This window comes from Sinohyriopsis cumingii, chromosome 4 (assembly GCF_028554795.1).
Source record: "Sinohyriopsis cumingii isolate HCF-2022 chromosome 4, ASM2855479v2, whole genome shotgun sequence".
Taxonomy (NCBI): Eukaryota; Metazoa; Mollusca; class Bivalvia; order Unionida; family Unionidae; genus Sinohyriopsis; species Sinohyriopsis cumingii.
This window is the reverse complement of record NC_142964.1, coordinates 84,180,699-84,207,027: the sequence shown is the minus strand read 5'-3', so window position 1 is coordinate 84,207,027 and position 26,329 is coordinate 84,180,699. Positions and strand designations below refer to the sequence as shown.

Genomic DNA, 26,329 nt, shown 5'->3' with positions numbered 1-26,329 from the left:
CTTGATTTCTTAATATCTGATATACATTAATATTAGAATCCATTATACAAATTTGTATGTAGGACAAAGGAGATTATAATTTTCTTGCATGAAAGAAAGTTGCCAACTAACAATTTGAGTTTTCTGACTATCTCATCCCCTAGTTTTTGCTGAGGTTAATATTTATGGACCCTGTCACTTGAGTTATCATGAGGGTAATTTGAAATTAGTGCCAAAACATAGTTGTTACCAATTTTTATGAAATTCTAAAAAGTAGGTAACAGTGACCAGTTTTGGTATACAACATATGCTCATTACAACTGAAGAGGAAGTTTGATGTCAAAGATGCACAAGGGAAGACTATGAAGCCCAGAGAGAGAGATGAAGACAATTTTTTGAACAGGAATTGTAAATACATGTATTTATCTGGACATTATTTTAAACAAGTTTGTAATAAATCCTGGAAAGTATGTTACAGTTTAATTGCATGACACGTGCTGAGGTAAGGATGCACTCAAAATAAATGTTTGAACAATAGATGCAATAGCATAGTTCAGCCCTGGCAGGAAGGATAGTCAGTTTTAAAGAAATTTTCATTTTGTTTGTTTGAATGGCAATTTTTTTAAACACATTGGCTGTATTATGCCAAGGAAATGGAAGCGAAGTACCTTTTCAATAGATGCGCTGAGACAGCCAATCCGGGTTCCACCAATTGAGTGAGCTCCTTGTACATCTTGGAAGGTCACTGACCAAATTTCTATGTGCAAAACACATGCATCCTTAGATGAACTGTACATTTTGCAGTGATAAATGATCAGGTCAAGTTAAGCCTGAAGACCATTTTAAACCAGTTTTTAATGAGTCATATAAAGTAGGTCACAGTGATGCAGTTATGCCAAGCAATATATTATCTTAACAAGATACACCCACAGTTCAATTTTGATGTGAATATAGTACAAGAAGTAGTACATGGGTAAAGCCCAGAAAATGACCCATGTTCAGTTGGACAAGGCAGACTAACAAACAAGGAAATGGATGGACAAAATGAATCGAATATTCCACCTTGAAGTGGGAATATAAAACTAATATTCTAATATTTATGATCATCAGTGAAAGTTTTTATCGGTAAATATTAATCAGCACAAAGGATGTCCCAAAAGTTGATGACTAAATAACAGAATAGAAACGATCCTCACTGTTCAGCTTAACGTTTCAAATCAACAGCTCCAAAACAGCAGCATTGGAAAGAACCCGATTTATCTGCTTTAGGGTTAATATTTCATCACATTAGTATTTCATCATGACACTGTGACACAAACAAAGCATTTTTTAAAACAAGATATCAACTGAGTAGTAGTTTGTAAAGAGAAACAGCTGATATCCATCAATCCAACTATATGCAACAAAACAAAAACTGAAGACATTAAAATCTGAAAACTTTAATAAATTGATTCAAATATATCTTTGAACTAACCTGCATAGAATACTTACATTTTTAAAAATGAAAGACATGGTTATGGTATTATTTCTGCTACTAGATCAATTGATGAGACATTAGCATATACAGAAACTTTGCTAATAATGATTATAAGGAGTAACCCCCTCATTCCAAAATATTAACGTTCTATCCAGCACAGTGGATTCTGTTAAGTAATGAACTTAAGAAAGATACATGGAAAACCAGTGATAATATATCTACATGTGCTTCTTAACACAAAAAATGCTATCAAAATATTACATGACTGTGTACCATTAAAATGACTTATTAGTCATGATAAAGGCATACAAGTAATTTTATTACACTCAAATGCCCTTTTTTAAGATATACCCCATGTACTTGTGAAATATTTGGTTCTACAACTGACCAGAATGTGCATGTAAAACAAATATGCAGATGCCTTTTCAAATTCTATATACATATATGAACTAAAGTCACTCACGAGGAAGAAAAAACAAACAGAATATCATTTGTGAAGGTAAATCACTTTGGATTGCAGTTACAATTCAAACAATGCAGTATAGACTATGTTTTTAAGATCTAACTGCAGGGCTGATCACATTTCTTTTTCAACCTCTTGTCCAGGACAAGCGGTTTCAGAAAATTAAATATTTCCATATGCAATTTCACTTGTCTCAAAATCTGCAGGGTATTTAAAACAATAAAAAGAAACAATGTACGACATATTTATTTCTTCAAAGGAATTATTGTTTAAATTTTTCTTTGTCTTAATTTCTTATAACACTATTTCTTGTTCCACTATGATAGCATTTATACTTTCGTAAGCAAAAACCCAAATGAATTTATTGGAATTCAGACATTCCCTAACTTCTCTCAAGACCTGATCAACTGACAGAACAGTTGTCAGCGTCAACTTACTGTAGTATCACAGGATGTGAATGAATAAATGGAGGCAGATTCAAGCATCTGGTATGACCAGAGGGTGTGAATAGCCAGATAAAGGAAGAGCAAGTGATTAATGTAGGAAAATTAGAGCTTGCCAACTTAAAATATTTAAAAACATTTGTCCCAAACTTGTGCCTTGGAAATTTTTTACTTGTCAGACTTAATAAATTGTATGGTCTTTGACACTGGGGTATGGGATTTGATTAGCCCTGAAGTCATTACCAACTGAATTAAAAAAACATGGCATTGGGGTATGGGATTTGATTAGCCCTGGACAGTCATCACCAAATGAGTTTAAAAAAACATGGCACTGGGCTATGGGATTTGATTAGCCCTGGACAGTCAATACCAAATGAGTTTAAAAAAACATGGCACTGGGCTATGGGATTTGATTAGCCCTGGACAGTCAATACCAAATGAGTTTAAAAAAACATGGCATTGGGCTATGGGATTTGATCAGCCCTGACTAGTCATGACCAAATGCTCATGTCCATGTATGTGATGTATGCTGAGGTGCCAACCTATAGGCAAAATTATCAGAAATCATACATTTTTTGGGAATTTAGGTAACCCTCTGGAATGTATAATACATTCATAAAAAGTAAAAAACTTTCATACAATCTGACATATTGAATCTTCCAATACGACTGGACACAGTAAAAACCAATAATTGATGTACATAAATGGTATATCCATTCCTTCAAAATGTTCTGTGAAAACAATAATCATAAGCATAATTTTTCCTTAAAAAATTTCTGTATCATTCATTCTCTTCCTTGCTGCCATTTTTGTAAAATTATTTAGTCTAATCAAATGATCATTTGTAACGTACCTTCCATCTATTTACCAGTTTATCATACTGCTAAGAACTTATCTATCTTCCTGCCTGTGGCCAAATAGAAAATTCCTGATAAAAAATTTCATACCCCACTAATTTTCTGTAAATTAATCAATGATTCAGAATTTGGAATTTTTATTAAAAACCTTTTGTTGTTGTTGTTGTTGTTGTGGGTTTAACACACATTCTCAAAGGAAGAGAGGTTATAAATGGCAGCCAGAATAACTGGTGGAGGAAGAACCGGATAAAACCGTGGTAAGAAACACTCAGGAAGCTACTGGCAAATTTTCTCGCATAACCACACTGGATGAACCCTAGACTCGCACCAATGTGGACAGAGGTGAGATGGCACTGATTGATAAAGGCAAGTGCTTTAGACTATTCAACCACCTGGGGCCCCTTAAAAAACTTTATAATTATTATTTTAAATCCAGAAAAAGTTTGTATTATTTTTAATCCGGAATGGTATGGATGGATGGAAGGATGCATCTATACATGTACGTGAAACAGAAATGATTCCACAGAGGATAAAAGGATTTGGCATTTAACATCATCAATAGGACATTTTGACTGTTTACATTTTTTTTACATGTTAGTATGTGATATCATATTAAGTAAATGTAAATCATATGACATCATAGATTTGTATGTGATGGTAGCACTGTCTATACATAGAGACCAATGGGACAACTTCTACTGCAGTATTATAAATATACAGATTGAACAATGGGATATAGCTACATGTCCCAACTTCTGCTACAGTGCTATAAATATACAAATATACCAATGGGATATAGCTACATGTCTTAACTTCTACTGCAGTGTTATAAATATACAGATAGATCAATGGGATAGAGCTATATATCCCAACTTCAACTGCAGTGTTATAAATATACAAACAGACCAATGGGATAGTGCTAGATGTCCCAACATTTACTGCAGAGTTATACAGTAAATATACAGCATGTAGCTACATGCCCCAACTTCTACTGCAGTGTTATACAGTAAATATACAAATAAAACAATGTATGTAGCTACATGTCCCAACTTCTACTGCAGTGTAATACAGTAAATATACAGATAGACCAACTGATGTAACTACATGTCCCAACTTCTACTGCATTATTATACTGTAAATGTATTGATAGACCAATGGATGTAACTATATGTCCCAACTTCAACTGCATTGTTATACAGTAAATGTACTGAGAGACCAATGGATGTAACTACATGTCCCAACTTCTACTGCAGTGTTATACAGTAAATATACAAAAAGACCAAGGGGATAGTGCTAAATGTTTACTGCAGAGTTATACAGTAAATATACAGGATGTAGCTACATGTCCCAACTTCTACTGCATTATTATACAGTAAATGTACCGATAGACCAATCGACGTAGCTACATGTCCCAACTTCTACTGCAGTGTTATACAGATAGACCAATGGATGTAGCTACATGTCCCAACTTCTACTACAGTGTAATACACTAAATATATACAGATAAACCAATGGATGTAGCTACATGTCCCAACTTCTACTGCAGTGTTATACAGTAAATATACAGATAGACCAATGGATGTAGCTACATGTGCCAACTTCTACTGCAGTGTAATACAGTAAATATACAGATAGACCAATGGATGCAGCTACATGTCACAACTTCTACTGCATTGTTATAGAGTAAATGTACTGACAGACCAATGGATGTAACTACATGTCCCACTTCTACTGCAGTGTTATACAGATAGACCAATGGATGTAGCTACATGTCCCAAATTCTGCTGCAGTGTTATACAGTAAATATACAAATAGAACAATGTATGTAGCTACATGTCCCAACTTCTACTGCAGTGTTATACAGTAAATATACAGGTAGACCAATGGATGTAGCTACATGTCACAACTTCTACTGCAGTGTAATACACTAAACATACAGGTAGACCAATGGATATAGCTACATGTCCCAACTTCTACTGCAGTGTAATACAGTAAATATACAGATAGACCAATGGATGCAGCTACATGTCACAACTTCTACTGCAGTGTAATACAGTAAATATACAGATAGACCAATGGATGTAGCTACATGTCACAACTTCTACTGCAATGTAATACAGTAAATACATGTATACAGATAGACCAATGGATGTAGCTACATGTCACAACTTCTACTGCAATGTAATACAGTAAATACATGTATACAGATAGACCAATGGATGTAGCTACATGTCACAACTTCAGTGTTAATTACATGAAGCAACTAACTGGAATGAAACTATTGGTATGAAACTGCACAGGAATTCTCAGCAAGAGACTTTTATAAACAAAATTTGACTTAATTCCTACACTGAAAAAACTGTGTGGCTTCTTACTTTTATAGATCTATGACTGAGACAAAAATTGTCATTGTGACTTAAAGTATCAATTTAAAGTTCCATATACAGCATACTTAACTTCATATACAGCATACTCAACTTCCACATAAAGTATACTCAACTTCCATATACAGCATACACAATTTCCATATACAGCATACTCAACTTCCATATACAGATACTCAACTTCCATATACAGCATACTTAACTTCCATATACAGCATACTCAGCTTCCATATACAGCATACACAACTTCCATATACAGCATACTTAACTTCCATATACAGCATACTCAGCTTCCATATACAGCATACACAACTTCCATATACAGCATACTAAACTTCATATACAGCATACTCAACTTCCACATAAAGCATACTCAACTTCCATATACAGCATACAAAACTTCCATATACAGCATACACAATTTCCATATACAGCATACTCAACTTCCATATACAGATACTCAACTTCCATATACAGCATACTTAACTTCCATATACAGCATACAAAACTTTCATATACAGCATACTAAATTTCATATACAGTATACAAACCTTCCATATACAGCATGCTAAATGTAGATAAGAAATAAACATAAGTGATGCATGCAAAATGTATCAATTTAAACTTCCATATACAACACACTAAATGTAGATAAAATAAACACCACAAGTGATGCATGCAAAATGTATACAAAAATCGACTGAGTAAAATGGTTTGAGGTATCAAGGTACATGAACAGGAAAACAATTCTGAGTACAAAATAGATTGCTATCTCCCCGATACAGTTTTAGAAATCTATTACACAATGTCAAATCTGCAGTGATACCTCCCTAACAATGTGAATAAGGAATGTTGGTTTTATACAATCATACTTTTAAACATGAAAATAGGAATACTTTCAATTTTTATCAAATAATCAATATAAAATAAAAGATGTTTCTGATTATAAGTGCACTTTAGTTAAGATGTTCTTCTGCAATCAGCTTTCTCCCAATATAATATTTTGAAAAGTCCGTTAAAAAAAAGACTCCAAAGGCTTATTAACTGTCCAACTTGTATGCCTTTTGCATTTGATGTTGATTTTCTAAAGGATGCTCCATTCTGTCTAGGTGTATACCTCACTCGTCGAATTTCGATTCAACATCTTCTTAGTTAAATCAAATCCAAAGGCTGACAAAGATTTCTGACTGGTCAATTTTCAGCTGCATTTGTTACACAACCACTTACGCACACTTCCACAACAGAATTACAATTATAACCATTTCAGTGGTCTAGAATTAATGTGTGTTAAGGTTCTTATTAACATGTTGTCTGATCCAAATTTTGGAATTTGACAAAAGTGATAGAAAGGATTAAATTTAAAATTATCAATAGGAATTAACGTGACAAATTTGGAATGGCTGGCATTTCTGTACCTGAAAGCTATACCATATCAGTATTGACAGCAATTTTCAGAATCAAGTGTGATTAAATAACAATTCCTTTGAAAACTATATATTCAGCAGTATGTACAGTAAGAACAAATTCAATAAGAATTTGGTTATTTAAAGTGTTCAATTGTAATATTCTCATTGTGTCTCTTTCTTCTGGATTTCATGGGTTGATGTGTATTTTTTCCCTCTTCTCTCTGTTACTTTTAAGTATCTATGAATAAATACCCGAAACCGATACAAGAAGAAAAACATACAGTGGATCATTGGTGCAACAATAAATGCAACAGCGAAAATGTAAGATAAAGCTACTTTCACAGACACTGAAAAATCTAATACTTTGTAAATAAATGGCTCATTTTTGTGATTAGTGCCACCGAATTCCCAGTATATGGCACTAAATACTCCATACAGCAATCCATATAAGGTGCAATGATAAAGGTGCATCAGACGAACTGGTGTCCTTGTTATAAAAGTGTCCAGTACAACAAAGACAGCATTCACTCCATGTGTTGTGAGGTTGATTAAATTTACACCAGACCCTGAAACAAATAGAAGAAATAACAGAATGCTGAGATTTCGCTTATAGTAATGAATGTTTGTATGATGTTGTCATATTAATTTTTTTTTTAAAACTATGATGGGTGATTTGGAAATAATGAACTGGTAAAGTTGATTACTTAAATTTACATATCTTTTTTTTTTACAAGAATATTTCAGTTTTAAAAAATATAATTTTTTGGTACTGTGTATAAAAACAGAGACCAGACAATTACAAAAACAAGTCAGATGAGAACTACTTAAAATAAACATAAATGAGCAGTGGACAAACAAGTACATTTGGTTACAATTGAATCTCTGATAACAACAAGAGGCTGTTCATTAAATAACGCTTTCCAGAAATATCAAAGTTAAAATTTATCAGATTTTGTCTTTCATTTTTCCATGTACCTCAGCAAACATAAACTGAAATTCACGTTAAAATATTAGTGAAAAATGGGCTATACAACAACATGAAGCCCAAAAGGGCCTGAGATTGCCAACCTCTCTGACATCTACCTCAAAGCAAATGCAAGATCAGCCACAGAATCTGGGTTTGTAGGATCCTTTCTGTCAAATTTTCTTCAAATTATATTAGTTGGTTATGAAAAGTTCTTTGAAGGTTTCTCTACTTTTACCTGCTTCAAATCATAATAAACTGGTGATCCAAATCTTTTGTATAACAAGAGGCCCACATGGACCTAAGACTGTTCACCTTTCTGACATTTGCCCAATAGCAAAATCCAAGGATTTGACACATCTGGATCATTAGGATATTTTCTGATGAAATTTCTTCCAACAATGTTGATTGCCTATGTTAAATGTTTCAAGGTTCATCCTGGTTTGTTCATACATATTTAATGGTACATGAATATCATACTGAAAGACTTTTATGCTATTGTAATGGGCAGGAAATCCAGTCTCGGTTTTTAAAAAAATGTAAATTAAGTTCATTAATCGTAAAGCTTCATTGGCAAAGCAGGGAGGGTCATCGTACTAATACTCATACCCATACTTCATGGATTGGACTGCAAGATCATAGCTAGATGGGTGGGTGTTGCCGACCTGCCAACCCTGAGGAGTCCATCTCAGTAAGGCAGTTGATTTGACCAATTTTCAGTAAGGTGTAACAAAATATCAAAAACTGCTGTTGTAAAGCTGGAAAATGTAATTAAAAGTTCAACACATCAACGATAAACATTATATTCAACTGAAAAGTTTATAAAATATGCGTAGACTTTATTTACCACTAGTACAAATGAACAAACTCTAGTTTCAAACCCTATACAGCTTAATGGCTTGTTGCTATCTCTCAACCTGACATAATTCTTGGAATTTCTTTTCAATTTCACATGATGACTGCAATCATATCTACTGCCATGAGACATACTCTAATTGACACGTGATGTCCAATAAACATAATTGTTTCCTTTCCAGCTTTTATTTACAAGAATCTGAATACTCATTATTATTCTTCTGTGTTGATTATTAACACTTTTCTAGAAGCTTTTTTTTCCTTTTGTCTTAAACATGCATTGCTTTCTGGATGCCATGTTTAAAAATTCTATAATTAACAGTTTGATCATGCAGATGCTTCGCATGAACAAATAGGTGCAGTTTAAAGCATCTTGGGTATTGCTGTAAAGTTAGCCTGGTTCCTTGACTAATTTTACTAATTCTAAGATGAAACATGGGTCCAAACAAAACACGGCTAAACCAATTATCCGGATTATTCGGCAACAATCATTTTTCCATAGTTTTTGCTAGTATGCCGTTAAGTTCTCTATTTTAAGGGTAATTTTCAAAAGACTTACGGTAAAATCTATGAGTTTTATGTCTTGTCTACATACAACTGGTGCCAGACAAATAGAGCAGAGTGTAAATCTTAAGCCTAACAGCTGGATGATGAGAAGCAGGTGATTGTGACCTAATTTTATGGGCTAAGTCAAACTCTATATCTTCTAAGAACACACTTGTCCACACTCAGTAGAAAGGTTTTGGACAGAACTGTTGGTCAATCCTGTGGAACTTACCATCATAAGCCAGAGTCCAGAACAAAATGGCCACAATTGGGGCAGCGTTACAGGACAGGTTGTGTAATAGCCACTGGAATTTTATTCTTCTAGAATTCTGTAACATCACTTTGGGGTCTGCAAGATAACAAGTTCTGGTAATGCCTCCTCAAATTAATAAAAAAACTTTTACAAACATAAAACTATAAATGTGTTTATAAAAAATAAATGCCCAGTCAACCCAATTTTGTAATCAGAGTGTGTTGTAATCATCTTGACATATCAAGACAAAATGTTGCATTACCCTGCAACAAAAACAGTGCATTGACTTATACATAGCACAAAATAAAAGTCAATTACAAGTTAACTTGAAATTTTAGAAAGAGTGACCAAAATTATATATAGAAAAGTGTTGTTCTAACCAAGACATATTTGTACAAGAGACACATTTATACAAGAAGTCGCATTTAACCCTGGAACCTTGACAGGAAAACTGACAAAACTTTACTACGTAATTTAAGTGCAAAATATAGATCATAATGACCTACTTGTCATAGAAGGGTGTTGCACACTCCATAATAGTGATGAGTCCCTTTAAGGGACTTATGATCAAGTGGCCAAAAAAGAATGTACAGGTCTCCATGACTGGATGATTTCTTCTGTTGAATTGCCGTGTGTATTCTTGAAAATCTCCAACATACTGAATTTAGTAGCAAAAATATTTTCCTACATGTCTGTGACCAACAGAGCTAAAAACTGGAAACAGACTTTGCATTACCAACTTTCAAACATTTTCAATTAAATGAATCTGCTTTAACTTTGGAACATGTAGACATGTCTGTTTACTACAACCACCTAATTTATAATTCTCTTGATTTCAAACATAATGTTGCAAATGATTTTAAGTGTTTAAGAGTAGTTACAGTTTTACTTTTCACTTGGTTATTTGTTGCTTCTGCATCTTTCATTACAAATTACCAAAATTTCTTTCATGTAATCCATTCACTATTAAATGTTGTCACATAAAGTTTACATGGGCATTAAAGACTCACCAAGAAAGATGTATATATATTTTTCCAGATGTCTCCACATGTGAATCTATTATGCATACTACTGAAATGTTATCACAAAGTAGAAAGTACTATGCCCGTGGCACACAAAGTACACTGTCAACTAGATCTTTTCAACTTTATTTTCTTAAAAACTGCAGTCCCCTGGTGGGACTGATGCTCTACTGGTTGAAAATAATCCATAAATTCAAGACAAGACAGCTTCTTCTTTTTAATCAAATGGAGAGTGTTCCAACCATCTCTGATATTCCTGAATAATAACAAGATCTTTAAGATGGTCATGAATGGTGTTCATATGGAATGTAAGACTGGCACCATTTTCATTTTGGGCAAACTAGACATCATAAGAAGTCTTTGTGGATATTAAAGGTCAATTCGTTCTTGAGTAGGAATAAGATGATCTTGAAGATGGATAAAAGATCAGCATGATTTTCATTATGAACCAATTAGACATCATAAGAAGACTTCTGTTAAAACCCTGTGTTAAAATGACTTCAATTTTGGAGCAGCAAGATTTTCAAAATGGGTGTCATGATCACATTCTACTACCTACTGCCATGTAAATGCGGCACTGGGGGTTAATGAGTTAACAAGGATTTTGGAAATTTGTTATAAACTGAAAAGGAATGGCTAATTTTTAATTTATGTGCAATGCTGATGCATGAGTGCTTAAAAAAGCAGGGAATATTAAATTTTGGTGACGTCATCAAAATGTACCCATTAACTCATTAACCCCTGGTGGCTTTTGTCGTTTTCGCCTGAAATGCAAGTAGGAAACATGTTTTGGGGGCTATTTCTGAATACATCCTAATAAATCAACTTCCAACAGATTTTCCATTAGCCTAGCTGTGTTAGAAACAATATTTTCCATTGGTTATTTTGCTCGCACATGAGCAGAAGGGTAAAAGTTGGATTTTTTTTTTTTTTGATTAACGGACCCATCATTTTTGTATTAAGATCACCCTTTATTCCAAATGCCCACCTTATCCTACCTTTTGCAAAGGTTCACCTGTCTGTGTGCAGTTCAGACCAGTCTGCCTTAGATCTGAGGCCAAAAAGTCTCAAATCCAGACATAAAATCAGATTCCTCTGACCCTTCTCAGCCCACTTTTGATATCTGGACATTTATGTTGGAGTGTAGGGACAGAGTCAATTGCCTATCAAAATGTTGGAATCTGCCACCACATAGATTCATCAGGCAGAGAGCATGCGTCAACACAGTAGTCACATGATGCAACAAAACAATTGCTGACATGCTCTATTCTTGATTAATCTGTCTTTCTCCAAGTCACTGTGATAGCAACAGGTTTCTGGTTGTTGTTATCAGAATAAATATGCTGAGAATTATGTCCTTTCATTCTTTTACAAACAGTATGTGACTTTCATTTAATAATTTTAAATTTTTTTACAACAGTATTGGAAAGGGGTTTATTGTTGATATCATGTGACTATTGGACCTCTGATGTCATGGACATGTAGGCTGCGAGATCTGTATAGTTAAGTGATTAGCATTGTAAATGGCGAGCACCAGGTCAAATTTCATCAATGCTGTACTTTCATCTCGTCTACCAGCAGATTAAAAAATGATTATAATACTCACAATTTCTCAAAGTCCTGGACTCCTAGTTTCAAAGTACTAGCAAGACATATTGACAACTTTGAGTTTCACTGGATAATGGGGAGTACAACCAAATATTAAACAGTGAAACATGTCATATACCTTTATATATATCATGCATTGCTAATCAAACAAAATAAGTTTAATTTGCATATTTGGAACAGTCACTGCTGATATGCTCCAGTGACCTTAGAAGGCAGGGTGAAACCACTGCTTGGTAAAGAAGCACATGGCCAATGACTATAGAAAACCACTGATTACATGACATTTATAAAAGAAATTTGAACAGGGAAATTAGAGTCCGGCATATGTGTCAACTTTTCAAAACCATGTAGGGAGTTTAAAAAATAAAACAGTGAGATCTGAACCTAAAATAGGGAGGTTTTTATGTGACATTTTTTAAGTCACTGTTTCAATTAATATTTCAGGTCCAATAAGGGTGAAGTTCTCAGGAAGCGCTAGATGTGCCCGCATAAACCTTGGGGTGGGGTGGGGAGGATACATAGTGGTCAGCCATGAAATTTTATGGATGTATGCCAAAACATGTTAAAAGTAGAAATTGGGAGAGGCAATTATGTCCCCCTTCCCCCGCTCCATTGTTTAAGCACCTATGGGCTGTGCCATTTCTCCCTATGACACACCTTATTTTCCCCCAGAACAACCCCCCCTTTTCATGTTCTGGTCAGCTGTGTCTAAATTGCATAATAGCTAAAGGTTAGACTTAAGTACACAAGCATAAGGCCAGAGTGACTAATTAAAAGTTAATCCTTATTATTGCATTTATCTTGTGAAAAGGACTGCCCTTCGGACATACTTCAAAGAAACTATGTTCTACAGCGTGTGCATATAAGCACCAGCAGTTTATTGGTAAATAAATGATGCCCTATTTTGTTGTAACTTACGATGCCTAGGACCAATTTTAACAGTTCAAATCTGCAGTCACAAGTTACCGTACATGTGGCAACTGTTTTTCCCACGTTTGATATCCCACCTTATTTTCTTTGCCTTAACACTTAAGGCATGTAACACTGTTTACTAAATAAAATATTTACCCGAATTAGTTCTTTGGGGGCACATATACTGCATGGTATATTTTGTTTTATTCCTTCTTTTAATTTGATCATGGTAAGTAAAGTTTACATATACAGTACAGGAATGCCAGGTGTTTACTGGCCGAGTTTCTTTGGCAGAAATGGAGATACAATTTTGTCTGCAGAGAAAATTACACAGCATTTACAGTGATAATTCATGGGATTGAAACTAAATGGTGACAATTTTATTTATCTTTTTTTTTACTATAGTTCTGTTCTAGGGGTTTTAAAAATCTGAAATTTACATGAATAATGTTGAATCTTAACATTCTATTTACTGAAGCAAAAAACTTTGTTTTCGTGATATTAATTATTTTGTCACAACAGTACTCACAAGTGATAAAACAGAATATGGCATCTGTGGATTGCATACGATACAGCTATTTATGTACAGTTATTTTTTTTGTTTTGAGAATTGAAAATTGACAGACATAATGTAATAATTGGGAGTTCTATGCAAAAAATCGGGAGATATTATGAGGTCGGGAGTTAGGTGTGGAAATACCCCAAAAATCAGGAGGTTTTTCTTCTGGCTTGAGAGTTGACAGATATGAACTGTCTGGGCTTGTGGAATTTCAGCCATGGCTTGTGAGTTTATTTAAGTCACCAGCGCAGGGCCTGTGTATAAATTTTTTTTCTCTCAGAGTACTGAACTTGCCCAGTCAAAAAAAGTACTTAAAATGTTTTACTCGCCCGGACTAAACTCTTACTCAACCAGCCATCTTATAAATGAAAAAGTTGATGATGACAATAACCTAGATTTGATCATGTAAAAGGTTGTTTTCCAAAAAGAAATTCTTGGATCTTTCAGTGCCAGTTGCAATAAATTCCAAGCTGAGACTGATCTGTTGTCCTTCAGGTAAATGTTTAGTAGTTCTAATGAGAGAGAAAGTACAGATTTTCATTTAACGAAGCCAGCAATATTACTGAAAGAAGATCTTTTTCATTAAGAGAAATAGTGCTCATCCCTGCATTAGTACTCACCCATCTGGGTGAGTGATATGAAAATTCACTAGACTGTTCCAAATTCTCACTTGTCATTTTGAGTTTGGTGAGTGAATTTTCAACCCTGTTGCAGGTATGTTGTCTTTCTCTGAAATTAAAAACTTGTATGGTTGCAATGCAATGCGGCATCTCATTGAGAGCATACACACAAACACACATTTGTATAAATTATTACTTCAACGTAAGACTGCTAACTTTTTAATATAATCACTCATTTATGTATCAGTGAGCTACTGACCTTTGCCCTCTTTCTTTAGCTGGATATAATGCCAGCAGTTGGCAGCCCTAAGAATTTGGCAGGCAGTCAGTATGTAGAATGACCAGTAGGTGAGCATGATAAGCATCTTCCAGCCCAGGATCCCATACACTGCTGCATAGAACACCATAAAGGTAAAGTACACTGCCACCAAGGTCCTGTACATTGCATAGTGATAGGCACTATTACTCCACTGAAAACAATACAGAAATTACACTACTTACAAATCATATTAGGCCTGTGCTTAACCTAAACTATCATCAGACTTGTCAATTATTCTTGCCTCAGCTTACTTATTGATGATCTGGAAAATAAAAACAGGGCCACTAGTCTGAAAACAAAAGAGCAAAGTGTGACATATGGAAAGAAAGAAGATTCAACTTCAAAAATTAGAAATCCAGGTCACTGATATTTCACCCAAGTATTGTATCTTGAAACCATTTTTATGCTGAAAACATAAGGCCTCCCAAAAAAGTTTCAGTGCTTCTCCTAATAGCATGAACAAAATATTGGGCTGGAAAATCAGTATTCATTTTTCAAAACTATTTTCAACCGCTTGTGTTGATCACAGTTCCAATGTCAAGTTACTGCTTAGAGGTGAAAAACTTGGCACAGCTAGTACCTAATTTTTGTTTATCTTGTATACTTGATAAAGTTATAGGGTTGTAACCATTCAAATAGGGTAGGTCAGGTTACTGGAAGCATGCACATTGTGTGTGTGTGTGTGTGGCTAATTTGTTAAAAGACTACATAAATGGTAATGAGTCTTATGATTTGCTGTTTACCTGTGAAAGTAGAAAATCTTCATAGCTGGTGTGGTTTAGACTGTAACGTTCTTCTGCATCATCTGCCCCATGTGATAAATATGGTCCATTTTGTCTGCCCTTTCTGTCACGAAGAGAGTAGTACACATAGCGGGTGTATGTCCTCAAACCCCTCTGTGCTAGAACAACACCATTATGAGTTGCTCGCACCAATTTTAATGACAATTTGAACATCTTTTATTGAATCTGAAAGAAGACAATAATATTCATCTTGGTTTCCACAACTTTACCTTATTTAAAATGCTCAATCCAAGGTAACCTGTAAATCCCTTTAGGGGTGATGAAATGTTTTCAAAATCAATTTGCCTATGGACAAGTAAATTAAAATGTTCATCTGTCCATATAAAAGTCCCAATTCTCCCTATTTGCATAGTTAAAAAGAATAGCTGAAGACAGTACTGTTAAAATTTTAACTTTTATTAAGCTGCACCATTTAAAAATGCATGTAGTATGTATCTGTGACATATAGAAAATATATTGGATATCTCAACTTGTGTCAGTTTGGGACTTTTATGGTCATAGTCTACAAATCTAACAAGACTGCATTCTTGGTCTATAACTGCTGAATCAGCGCTAGCATCTGAAAGGATCAATATGAATTTAGCTCGAGATATTTTATCTGTGACATTTTTCAGTGTAATGACTGATATACTGTTGATGAAATCTATACATGCAGTTCTGCTGAAGCGATCAGTTCCAAGTTCATATCCATTTTTGATTTGTACCTCACAAAGAAATTCATAGTCAAATTTTAACTGACATGTGCTGAGCTTTGCACTTTTTGATGTGTCTTTCATTGTGATCACTGGTTTTGTCTGCAGCTGAGGGGTATCTCATTAATATATTACAAAATGTGATTGTTCTATCTTTACTGGTCTTGGTCCAAGGAAACCTCAATCAATTTTCAGTTTTCTTTGCACAATTTTGTCAGTTTTGTAGAAGTTGATTAGCAATTTTTACGAACCCTTAAAATGAATAACTGATGGTTTGTATTTGTTGGAGATACAAAATATTCACTAAAAACTAATTTCTGATTCTTGTATTGTCTCTGTATAACATAACATATTGTTTTGTTTCGATTAGTTTGTTTCTTGATTATCATGATAAATGATGGTGGCTCTCACATCCAACTTACCAAGAATCTGTCATCTGTGCTGCATTAATTTATGGAGAAAGGAAATAGGATTTATTTATTCAAAGACTCCACTTGTGAACAGATCTGACAATGGTAGTAATATAAAAGTAATTGCTGAAAAATGAATCTGAACAGTAATACCTGATACTGAAAAAAATGGGATGTTCCCACTGTGTCCCGTTATATTATGTAATGCAGTATGCTTTCTGACTCATTAACTTAAAAGCAATGTACGGTGTATTATGGGAAATTCTGGAAATCCCACACGATTTCTATCTAAGTTTCATTTTCCGCCATTATTTGTTTAAAAGAAAACTTTGGACACAAAGTCACATGACCAACTTTATGAGTTCAACTCGGAGAAGACTTCTCGTCATGTGATCGCTAAACTCAGTGTAATAATCATAATGGCCAACTTGGCTGGTTGTCAACGAAGTTCGACTGTGTGGTTTGGTATAGGTTCATGCTTCCTTTTATTAGCTTTTGACTTGTATGCAGCTGAAACATGTGGGGAAACTGTCTATGACACCAATAATCTGCGCACCACAAGGTAACGTAAGAATACAATGTAACAAAACTGAGACGAGTGTGAGTTCAGCTGTTTATTGCATTTCCATTTTGTTTGAGCGGAATTCCGTATAATTTAGCCTGAAAATGAATAGATTTTATCAATAAAATAGTGCTGATATTCACAAAATAATACAAAATTCACATCTAGTATTCAACTTACAACTGAATGATTGAAGCTGTACGAGATTTTCCCCTTTCACTTCCTTCCAAAATGAAAATGGCCTTGACACTATTGTATCAAGGGAGAAAACAATTTGGGTGATGATGTTATCTCCCCTAAATATTTAACTGACACTTCACGTGAATACAAACCATAACGTGAGAATAGTAGAGGGTTTGGGATACTGTAGGTGACACACCCTCACTACGCCCGTAAAATGGCTCCAACGAACAAGCTATAATATTCGGACACCTACCTTTTTGTTTGATTTCACTCCAAGAATTTTATAAAGAAAAACCATCAGAGATATTTAATAAGGCACAAAACTTTGTAATTTCATTCATCATTGTATACGATTTCTAACTAATTGTCATCGGGGTCAAACATTGTCAAGTGTTTGGCGTTTCGAATCAAACCGGAATTTAGTAACACTAGCGCCATATTTATATGTACTAGTCTATGTTTTCAAGCAAATACTGTGATGTCGTTCACCGACTTTGATTTTCTAAAAAATTCCGTAAATTTGAGAGTTACAATTCTTTAAATACTTGCAGACTTCATCCTTTTTAGTTGTTTAATATTTTTTTAGAAATATTAAAACTAGCTGTTGCAAATATTGGACGCAGACGACACAATATTTCCTGATATGGACTATTCTAGAAACTAGAAATAAACTGTTTTAGAAACTAGGAAAGAAAACTGAGCAGCAATAAGTTGCAGTGTTAGGAACCCCATGACTTCAGTCAGGTAAGAACTTATAAATTGAGGAATGAAGTTACTAAGTTGCGCGATTTTTAAAAAAAAATATCCTTGATGCTTTTCGTTTTTAAAATCGGAGTGGGGGTTGGAAACAGCAAATACTTCTAATGGTCCTTAAGATGTAAAAGCTTTTCTGACTCGAAGTAACATTTGATTTATTCCCATCACCACCGTCTCTGATATTTGGAGTATTAACTCTGAAATGTGAGAATCGATCCATTTCGTCGAAACCTTAATACAGAGCATAATTTTAAAAACATGTAAGGAGTCGCAACGTATCCCTGGTATAGTATTAGCACTCTCTCCCGTTTATTTGTACTATCCTACCGATTTTAAAAACGAAAAGCATCAAAGACATACAAATTACACAAAATTTAGTCATTTCATATGTTGATTTATAATTTTTAACCTGGCTGTTGCCAAATGGTCCCTAACACTGTCGAGTTATTGGAGTTTCAAAGCAAACGGAAGCTCCCGATGTAAAAAGCAGACAGACTGCTCACTTTCTTAGTTCTAGAATAGTCCATTCAGGAAAAACTCTTGACTGTAGCTTCTCGTGGGTCGGTGGTTCTTTCCTGGGTTCTTCCTCCACCATTAATACTAGCCGCCATGTATACCCTATCTTACGCTGAAAAGTGGCGTCAAACCCCACAACAACATCAGGAAAACTGTGTCGTCTGCTTCCAATATTTGCAATGTCTACTTTTAATATTTCTAAAACAAAACGAGCAAATAAAAAAGGAGGAACTCTTGCATACATGTGTTCAAAGAGTTGCAACTCCAGAATTTAAAAATTTTTGAGTTATCAAATTCGGTGAAACTAGATTATATTTCTCGCTTGAAAACATAGATTTGCAAATATGGCGACTGTGTTACTAAAGAAACTCCCGTTTGATTCGAAGCACCAGTAAGTTGACTGTTTAGGACCCACCTTGCGCCAATCAGGTTAGAACTTCTGAATCAGTGAATGAAATAACTAAGTTTTATGCATTTTTAAATATCATTGAAACCTTTTGCTTTTAAAATCAGTAGGGAGAGTCAAACAAACGAGATGGTGTGCGAATACTGCAGAGACCCTCCATAGCAGTGATGCAAAGAGTCAAATCGCCCGCAACGAAGTGTTGCAATGACTGTATGTAGGCAACAGTTTCAATGGGTCGGGAGAAATTGTTTCTTTAAAATACCAGATTAAATCGTACAGTTGAAATAGTCACTATATGTAAGTAAAGGCATTTTAAAAATGCGATTATTCTTTCATATTGTTGTTGAAACGTCACCTTGAATCACAGTTATGCTAAGTCACGGATCAGCAACGTTTTGGCAGACCCTTGGAGGGGTGAGTCTAGACAGACCTGTGGCGGTCAAGGTAGTATAGTATCAGGTGGGCAACACATCAGTTTGAGATGCTCTGTATCCAAACATCTATACGTGGATGCCTTGGGTGCAAACAGAAACGTGTGTACAAATGCTCCAACAGCTATTGCGGGGTATATGCCCAACGATAAAGAGACAGGATCCGGCTCCAGACCTGGAAATGCGGGACAAGCACCATTGCCACTCATCGCATATGCGGCCGCTCGAAGCAAAGAACTAAAAGCCAGATGACAAAATTAGGAAGTTCTTTAGCAAGCTGCATAGTGAATTTCATCCTATTTCCAAGTCGCGAATATTGACGACCTCTCTATTAAAGCAGCGCTTGAGCAAGTACATGTTGACACCTAACATGTGACGATCATAAACTTACGTGTAGAGAAAGGTTAGATACCATAGCATACATTTCATCAACACACCAAAGTCGCCTTTGTGGGCTGACATCAGTCAGCAACAACCAGTTGCAATTTTTCCAATAAGATAAGACCGATTATCGTAAACATCATAGCCCGCGAACACGATATCGACCAACATGCATCGCATATAGCGAATGGACGCCCTGCTAAGAGAGGCGCAGATCACCGAGGGTGAAGACAGTGCTATGCTGAGGCAGTACAGTATTAGAAGCCCAAGCTTGGCAACTAGTCCCATCTATCGTGCGGCCAATGCCGAACACTAGGCGGCTAAAAGCTTTTCCAGTTTTAGTATAGTAGGCTGAAAAAGCGCCGGGTGTTAATCACACCATACCGCTCGGTTGATACACGTAGGCTCATGTTAGAACGCGCAGATGGCGCACGCTCCTTGATTCCTTGCCGAGGCGGCATGAAACGTGTTGACCGCCAACGCAAATGGCTAGGTCCGCTAAGAGATCGTGGTAACGTTGGGTGCGGTTGTGAGGTCCACTTGAGTTGTGCAATGCGTCGACTGCCTCCTCAAGCGTGTGCTGCTTTTGGATAGCCGTTACCTAAGCGCGCTGGCGGTCTAAGATCCCTACTGGAGTGACATTCCGCTGGTAATATTTCTTCCGATGAACTAAAGAAACGTTCGAGCAGGGTAACTGTGGTAGATGGAGGGATGGAATATCCCCTTCATTCAAAGTAAGAGGTTTGGATGCAATTGTATCAAGTAATATCCGTGAATCCCAGGCGAGTTTTAAAAAATGTTGACAACTAAAAATATGGTATCGAAGGTTTCTGGTGATTCTTGTAGTCCTCAACCGCCTCTTCAGGATAGAAACCCGGCTTTTCACAATCAGAGGTAATACCTTAATCGCCCTAGGACTCGTTCCTTGTGCTGTCTTCCCGCTTACTCTTCAGGTTGTCCATATCAGTATCCCACATACATACCATGTATTTTGATTGGTGCGTTGTCCAATGATTGTATGCTACAATGACCGCCACAATGACACATTTCTCCAACGACGTCCGGGTCCTATCAAATACTCTGTTACTCCGTGACTTTGCATAATGTGCTGCAAGCTGGGGCCCAACTGTTATTTTACTATTAATTTATTGGATGCTTTAAAAACATTCTGACTGAACCGTCTTTTAAGGCTTTTATGTTTGACATGTTTATTAAAATAAATCATCTTTCTAAATTTCTCATGAGTATGGAAAAAATATTTCGTGAAAACAACATATTAAATCGTGCAGTTAAAACTGTGAATATATATCATTATTTTTCAATTACGGCGATTGTCTAATGTTTTTTATTGACACGTGATAACAAAAACTTGTTATGAAAGTTACAGCCGTATTTTAGAGCTTTCATGTTTGACACATTGATCTATAATTGACGATCCTGCGAAATCTCCCATATGCAGCTTGCAAAATTATTACAAGAAATCACTCGCTCTCTCGGGCAACAATGAAAGTTGCATATTGATTCAACCAACATTAACTATATATGCAGGCCCTTGTGTGAAATGATGTTTCATATCCAGGTGACATTGAATTATCCAACATGTTTTTGTTTTTTTTGTTGTTGTCTTTCTTGTCTTTAAATTGTCCTGTCCAATTTGTAATAAGTTTTACTTGACTTCGCTTTATTTTTTGTTTAAAACAGAAATGTGCTAGCTATTTCAGATGCGTTTAATTTCTCAAAGAAGAAAATTTAGAAACTGAAACACTGCTGCTCAGATTTCCTGTCCCAGTATAGAATAATAAAATACCAAATGCATATGCTTTATTTAAGTTTACTCACATCACATTTCTATACAGTCAATTCTTCATATAAGGGCTAAGTTCGTTCCAACCAGTGCCGGATTTAGGCGTAAGCTAAACAAGCTAAAGCTTAGGGCCTCACAGTCTGAAGGGGCCTCTCAAATTTATTTTATACCAAATAGAGCTTCTAAAGCTTCCCATAGCTTAGGAGTAGTAAATGGGGTCACCCTAGGGACAATGGGACTTAGCATTAAAAACACCCCTGGGTCACTCTAGGGACAATGGAAATTTAACATGGAGAAAAATCGTGGGTCACTCTAGGGACAATGGGAATTTAACATAGAGTTTGGGTCTGTCTAGGGACAAGGGAAATTAACATAAGGAATAGAGTTTGGGTTTGTCTAGGGACAAGGGGAATTGAATATGGGATTTTTTTTAATTTTTTTTTTTTTAAATTTTTTTAAAATTTAAATTTAAATTTAAATTTTAAAAAAAGGGGTAGGCAATTGAAAGGCTATCTCTTTTCGAGAAATATGGCTGGCCCTGAAAAGGGCCTTTGGGTTTATGTTAATGTATTCATTAACATAAAGGGCACCGCATTGGTCTTCTTCTTGTCCTTAGGCTGCGTCTCACTGTTGGCCCGTAAATCAGGACTCTTTTGAGGCATCCTTGCCTCTCCACGTAAATCCTACGTATCCACAGACTGGTGTTTGTCCTGTGGACAACAGTCCACCTGGACCGGACATACATGAGCATGTCCGTCCGGAACATCATGGAAGACACAAGCGTAGAAGATTGCACATCGGTCCACATCTTGAAGCGACGAGAACAGGTGAATCAATGCACTGAACTGCGTTTATTTATAGGTAGAGGTAGGATTGAAACGGATTGAGTTCATTCACCAATCCAAACACGCGTTACAAAATTCAGTCAGCCCGCATCCAATCCGAAGAGAGCAGTCTGTGACGTCAGTTGGTCTATATAGATTCGTTAGCGCTTGTGTGCAGTCAATCTATGCGACAGTGATTCAACATGACGGAAATTCAGAAAACGATCCATTGGGGTGCACCAACAGGGGAGACTGCCCAAGGGAACCCGGACTTACCTTCAGAAGAGGTGAATTGGGATTTTGTGGATTTTCTCTCCTCGCAAGAATTTGTTCCGGAACCTTCGTTACCTTCTTCATTACCGCAAGTGGAGAATTTTAGACAGAGACAGAAAGAAGAATTGGAGAAATTTATACAACGACAAAAGGAAGCGGAACAAGCTTTTCTCCTACAGCAACAGCAGCAAGAAGAAGAGGTAAGAAAAAAACAACAGCAACAACAGCAAGAAGAAGTAGCAGCAAAGAAACAAGAGGGTGAAAATCAAACGGTCACGGTACTGTTGGACATTTTAGCGGAGTTAAGAAGTCTGAAACAAATGTATCAGACTTCTTTATTACGACCGAAGAGAATACGACCTTCCCGAGCTAAACACGTTAACCCTGTGACTAAGCCTACCGTACCACCCTTAGTGATTTCAACCCAATCATCATCAACATTACGCAGTCCAGAAGTAGGCCTTGGCCGTGGCAAAGGCTTAAGGCAGTTAAAGTTGATTGCTTAAACTCACCCCTACACCATAAAGAAAAAAGGCCCTTTTCAGGGCCACCCACATTTCTCGAAAAGAGACAGCCCTTCAATTTTGCCAATAACTCAAAAAAAAAAAAAATAACCCACCCATTTTACCCTTATAGTACGTGTCTTTTTGTATGAGTGCGTGAGTGTAGCTTCTTATTTTAAAATCACAACTCAAAGACACTTACCTTGTATCATTAATTTATTCTTTTATCCATTGTTACAATCCAATTCACAATTCACAACAGAACACTTTAATTAAAAGTTCATTGACTTCTTCTTTCTCCTTATTTAGTCTCTCTGTTTTTTTAATTTCTTCACCGTTTTTTCCTCATTTTCTTCCCTTCTTCTTTTCTTCTCCTGTTTCTTTGCCTCTTTTAAATAGAATTGTCTTCTTTCTTCCTTTTCTTCCTCTGAAGAATCCCTCTCTTCCTCTGAAGAATCCCTCTCTTTTTCTGAAGAATTCCTCTTTTCTTCTGATTCCTCTTGTTTCTTTTTTGGGCAATCTGGAGACCAATGTCCTTTTTCTTTACAATAATAACAGGTATCTTGACTTTTGTCTTTTTTTAGCCCCTGTTTTTTTTTTCTTTTTTGACGGTCTGGACACTCTGAAGACCAATGCCCTTTCTTCTGACAGATATAGCAAGTATCTTGACTTTTATCTCGAAAGGAAGGAGAGTAGTCCGTGGGCTGGTCTGAAGAGAATTTTCTAATGACCCCTCGCAAAGCTCTGACGAAACGTTCGATTTGGTTAGTCTCTTCCATCGTTGTGCTCGGCTTGAGAGTGAAATGAATAGTGAAAAGGACAAGACACACACCCTTTCTATATACGCTGGTCTGCCATGACTATAAATTAGTCTATGGTGTTTAAACTTGAGTCATTTGACGTTTTGCACTCAAGATGAAACGATCCTATTCATTCGAGAAGAAAGAAGAAAGTAAGAGGCAGAAACGTGATCTATCGCCTCGAACCAGGGCTGAAATCTTGGCACAAATTCATGCCAGTGATTTTGAAGAGGACATGAGTGAACCGGAATTTGAAACCTCTAAACCAAGTTCACCACCCTTAGTCAACCCTGAAAAATACTATTCCATTCGAGAGACGGAAAAGCGCTCCTCTAGAAAATTTAGAACCACGGCTTACACCTACACGGTGAAGTTTAAAGATTTCAAGGCCGACGTACCATTGGAGAAAGCAGAAGGGTTTATCACCGAGATGTGGGATTCTTTGCTCACCGCACTCAAGCGACAATGTCAACCCAAAGAAGACGATCGCTTGACACTATTCATAGATCACGACGGTTTGAAATCCCCTGTTTGAATCGAGTTTAGCAGACCCGCAGAACTAACCCCTTCCAAAATCATGGACAAGATTCAACACGTACAACAATCTAATGACCAGTTAGACATCACCGATGGTAAAGCCACACTGAAAATGACTCACGTCTCTCTTCCTCAAGGGACAGGACGCAAAAAGGTCTTATTGGTGGACGACCTTCGCAACACCAAAACAAGTCTCGTCCGAATTAACAACCCTTATGACCAGATGTGCTTAGCCCGTACCATCGTGGTGGGACGAACCTATGCCAACAAGAACGACACGGTAGAATGGAAAAGAACCTGGGAGAACATTCGAAAATCGAACCGAACCAAACAACGAAACGAAGCAGAACTCCTGTTGCAACAAGCTGGCCTGTCCAAAGACACACCCTGTGGCATTCCTGAGATGCAAAAATTGCAAGATGCCCTAGCTCCACGCTACACCTTGAAAGTGCACCCTCAAGAAATGCGCGGGCCTCTGTTGTTTCGAGGCCAAGATTTTAAGGACGGAAAATACATTCATGTCTATCATCACGATGAACATTTCGATACCATTACCAGTATCACTGGATTCCTGGGATATGTTTATTATTGTGAGAAATGTGACTATGGTTATAATAATCGAGAGCAACACAAACATTGTGGATGGAAATGCTCAGGTTGTTTGGCCTCTCCACCCTGTCTGAGCGAAGAACCAGTGCCTTGTTCAACTTGTCTGCGCACGTTTGTCAGCCCTACCTGTTACCAACAACATTTGAAAACACAAGGTTCACAGCAGAAATGTGCTTGTCAACTGCTGAGAATGTGCCCTACCTGTGGACAAGGCATACGTACCAATAGTACCAAGGCACACGTATGTCGAGGAAAGAAAAAATGTCACATTTCTCACCACATCGTGGACTTGGAACACCAATGCTACGTGCAAAAATACCAACCCCCACCAGAGAAAGAGGACGGTCACAAGAAGAAAGGCAATTTCATCTTTTTCGATTTCGAATGCATGCAAGAGACCGGCATTCACATTCCTAATTTCTGCGTGGCTCATCGAGCGTGCGAGAAGTGCATTCAAGAACCTATCTTCAGTCATTGCCCTCACTGCAGCAAGATTCCTGGAGGACGTGAAAAAATCTTTCGGGGACCAAACACGTTAGCCGATTTTGCCCAATGGGTCTTAGACCCCGTCGACAAGACGTGGAGCCAAGAGGACATCGAACGTTACGGAGATTGTCATTGTCATGCCACGGTGATGGCTCACAATTTCTCCGGATACGATGGACAGTTTCTTCTCAGATACTATACGGAACAAGGCACCGAACGTCCTAAAGTCACTTTGAACGGAGCCAAAATCATTTTCATGCAAGTGGGACAAGTGCAGTTTAAAGATTCGATGAGCTATTTGGCCATGCCTTTGAGTCGAATGCCTAAAACGTTTGGAATGACAGAAATGGCTAAAGGGTACTTTCCACACTTTTTCAATACGGAAGCCAATCAACACGCCGTTCTACCCCATTTACCCGAGGCTCACTATTACGACCCCGACAACATGCGTACCGAACAACGAGAAGCTTTCTACGCTTGGTACCAGGCTCACGCCTCGGACCCCTTCGACTTTCAGGAAGAAATGTTAAAGTATTGTCGTTCCGACGTGGACATTTTACGACGTTGCTGTGGAAAATTTCGAGAACTGTTCATGGAACACGGAGGGGTCGATCCTTTGAAAGAAGCTTGCACCATTGCCAAAGCGTGTTCCTTAGTGTACCGCCAACGATTCATGCCTGAAAACA

The 26,329-nt window shown here is 36.6% G+C and overlaps 2 protein-coding genes across 5 annotated transcripts in view; one reads left to right on the top strand and one right to left on the bottom strand.

Moving 5' to 3' along the window:
- Nucleotides 1-1,402: 1,402 nt before the first annotated feature.
- LOC149801573 (protein rolling stone-like) lies at nucleotides 1,403-17,408 on the bottom strand. 4 transcript variants are annotated; one of them, XR_016420684.1, is made up of 6 exons: nucleotides 17,315-17,408; nucleotides 15,411-15,635; nucleotides 14,608-14,818; nucleotides 9,607-9,723; nucleotides 6,155-7,575; nucleotides 1,403-5,937 (listed from the first exon to the last, which is right to left on the bottom strand). XR_016420684.1 is itself a non-coding variant. In XM_089955796.1 (5 exons), exons 2-5 carry the CDS (start codon nucleotides 15,621-15,623, stop codon nucleotides 7,172-7,174), a joined length of 945 nt encoding a protein of 314 aa, XP_089811922.1. In that variant the 5' UTR covers nucleotides 15,624-15,635; nucleotides 17,315-17,408; the 3' UTR covers nucleotides 1,403-7,171. The 4 variants fall into 4 exon arrangements, 3 of the variants coding, with proteins under 3 accessions (XP_089811922.1, XP_089811923.1, XP_089811924.1); XM_089955796.1 differs by having other exon boundaries at nucleotides 1,403-7,575; XM_089955797.1 differs by lacking the exon at nucleotides 17,315-17,408 and adding an exon at nucleotides 16,726-16,869 and having other exon boundaries at nucleotides 1,403-7,575.
- The window catches only part of LOC149801572 (uncharacterized), a 69,459-nt gene continuing 60,041 nt past the window's right edge, over nucleotides 16,912-26,329 (top strand). Inside the window, exon 1 of the mRNA XM_089955799.1 lies at nucleotides 16,912-17,134. Coding sequence (XP_089811925.1) covers nucleotides 16,992-17,134 — 143 coding nt within the window. The 5' untranslated portion in view covers nucleotides 16,912-16,991. The remainder of the gene's footprint in view (nucleotides 17,135-26,329) is intronic.

What these genes read in the sequence shown, in the direction of transcription:
- LOC149801573 (XM_089955796.1), bottom strand. Translation starts at nt 15,623, where the DNA reads ATGTTCAAATTGTCATTAAAATTGGTGCGAGCAACTCATAATGGTGTT. An exon ending in GCTAAAGAAAGAGGGCAAAG is followed by an intron (nt 9,724 to 14,607) that starts GTCAGTAGCTCA and finishes GTTATCTTGCAG; the next exon opens with ACCCCAAAGTGATGTTACAG. An exon ending in CTGGACTCTGGCTTATGATG is followed by an intron (nt 7,576 to 9,606) that starts GTAAGTTCCACA and finishes TATTTGTTTCAG; the next exon opens with GGTCTGGTGTAAATTTAATC.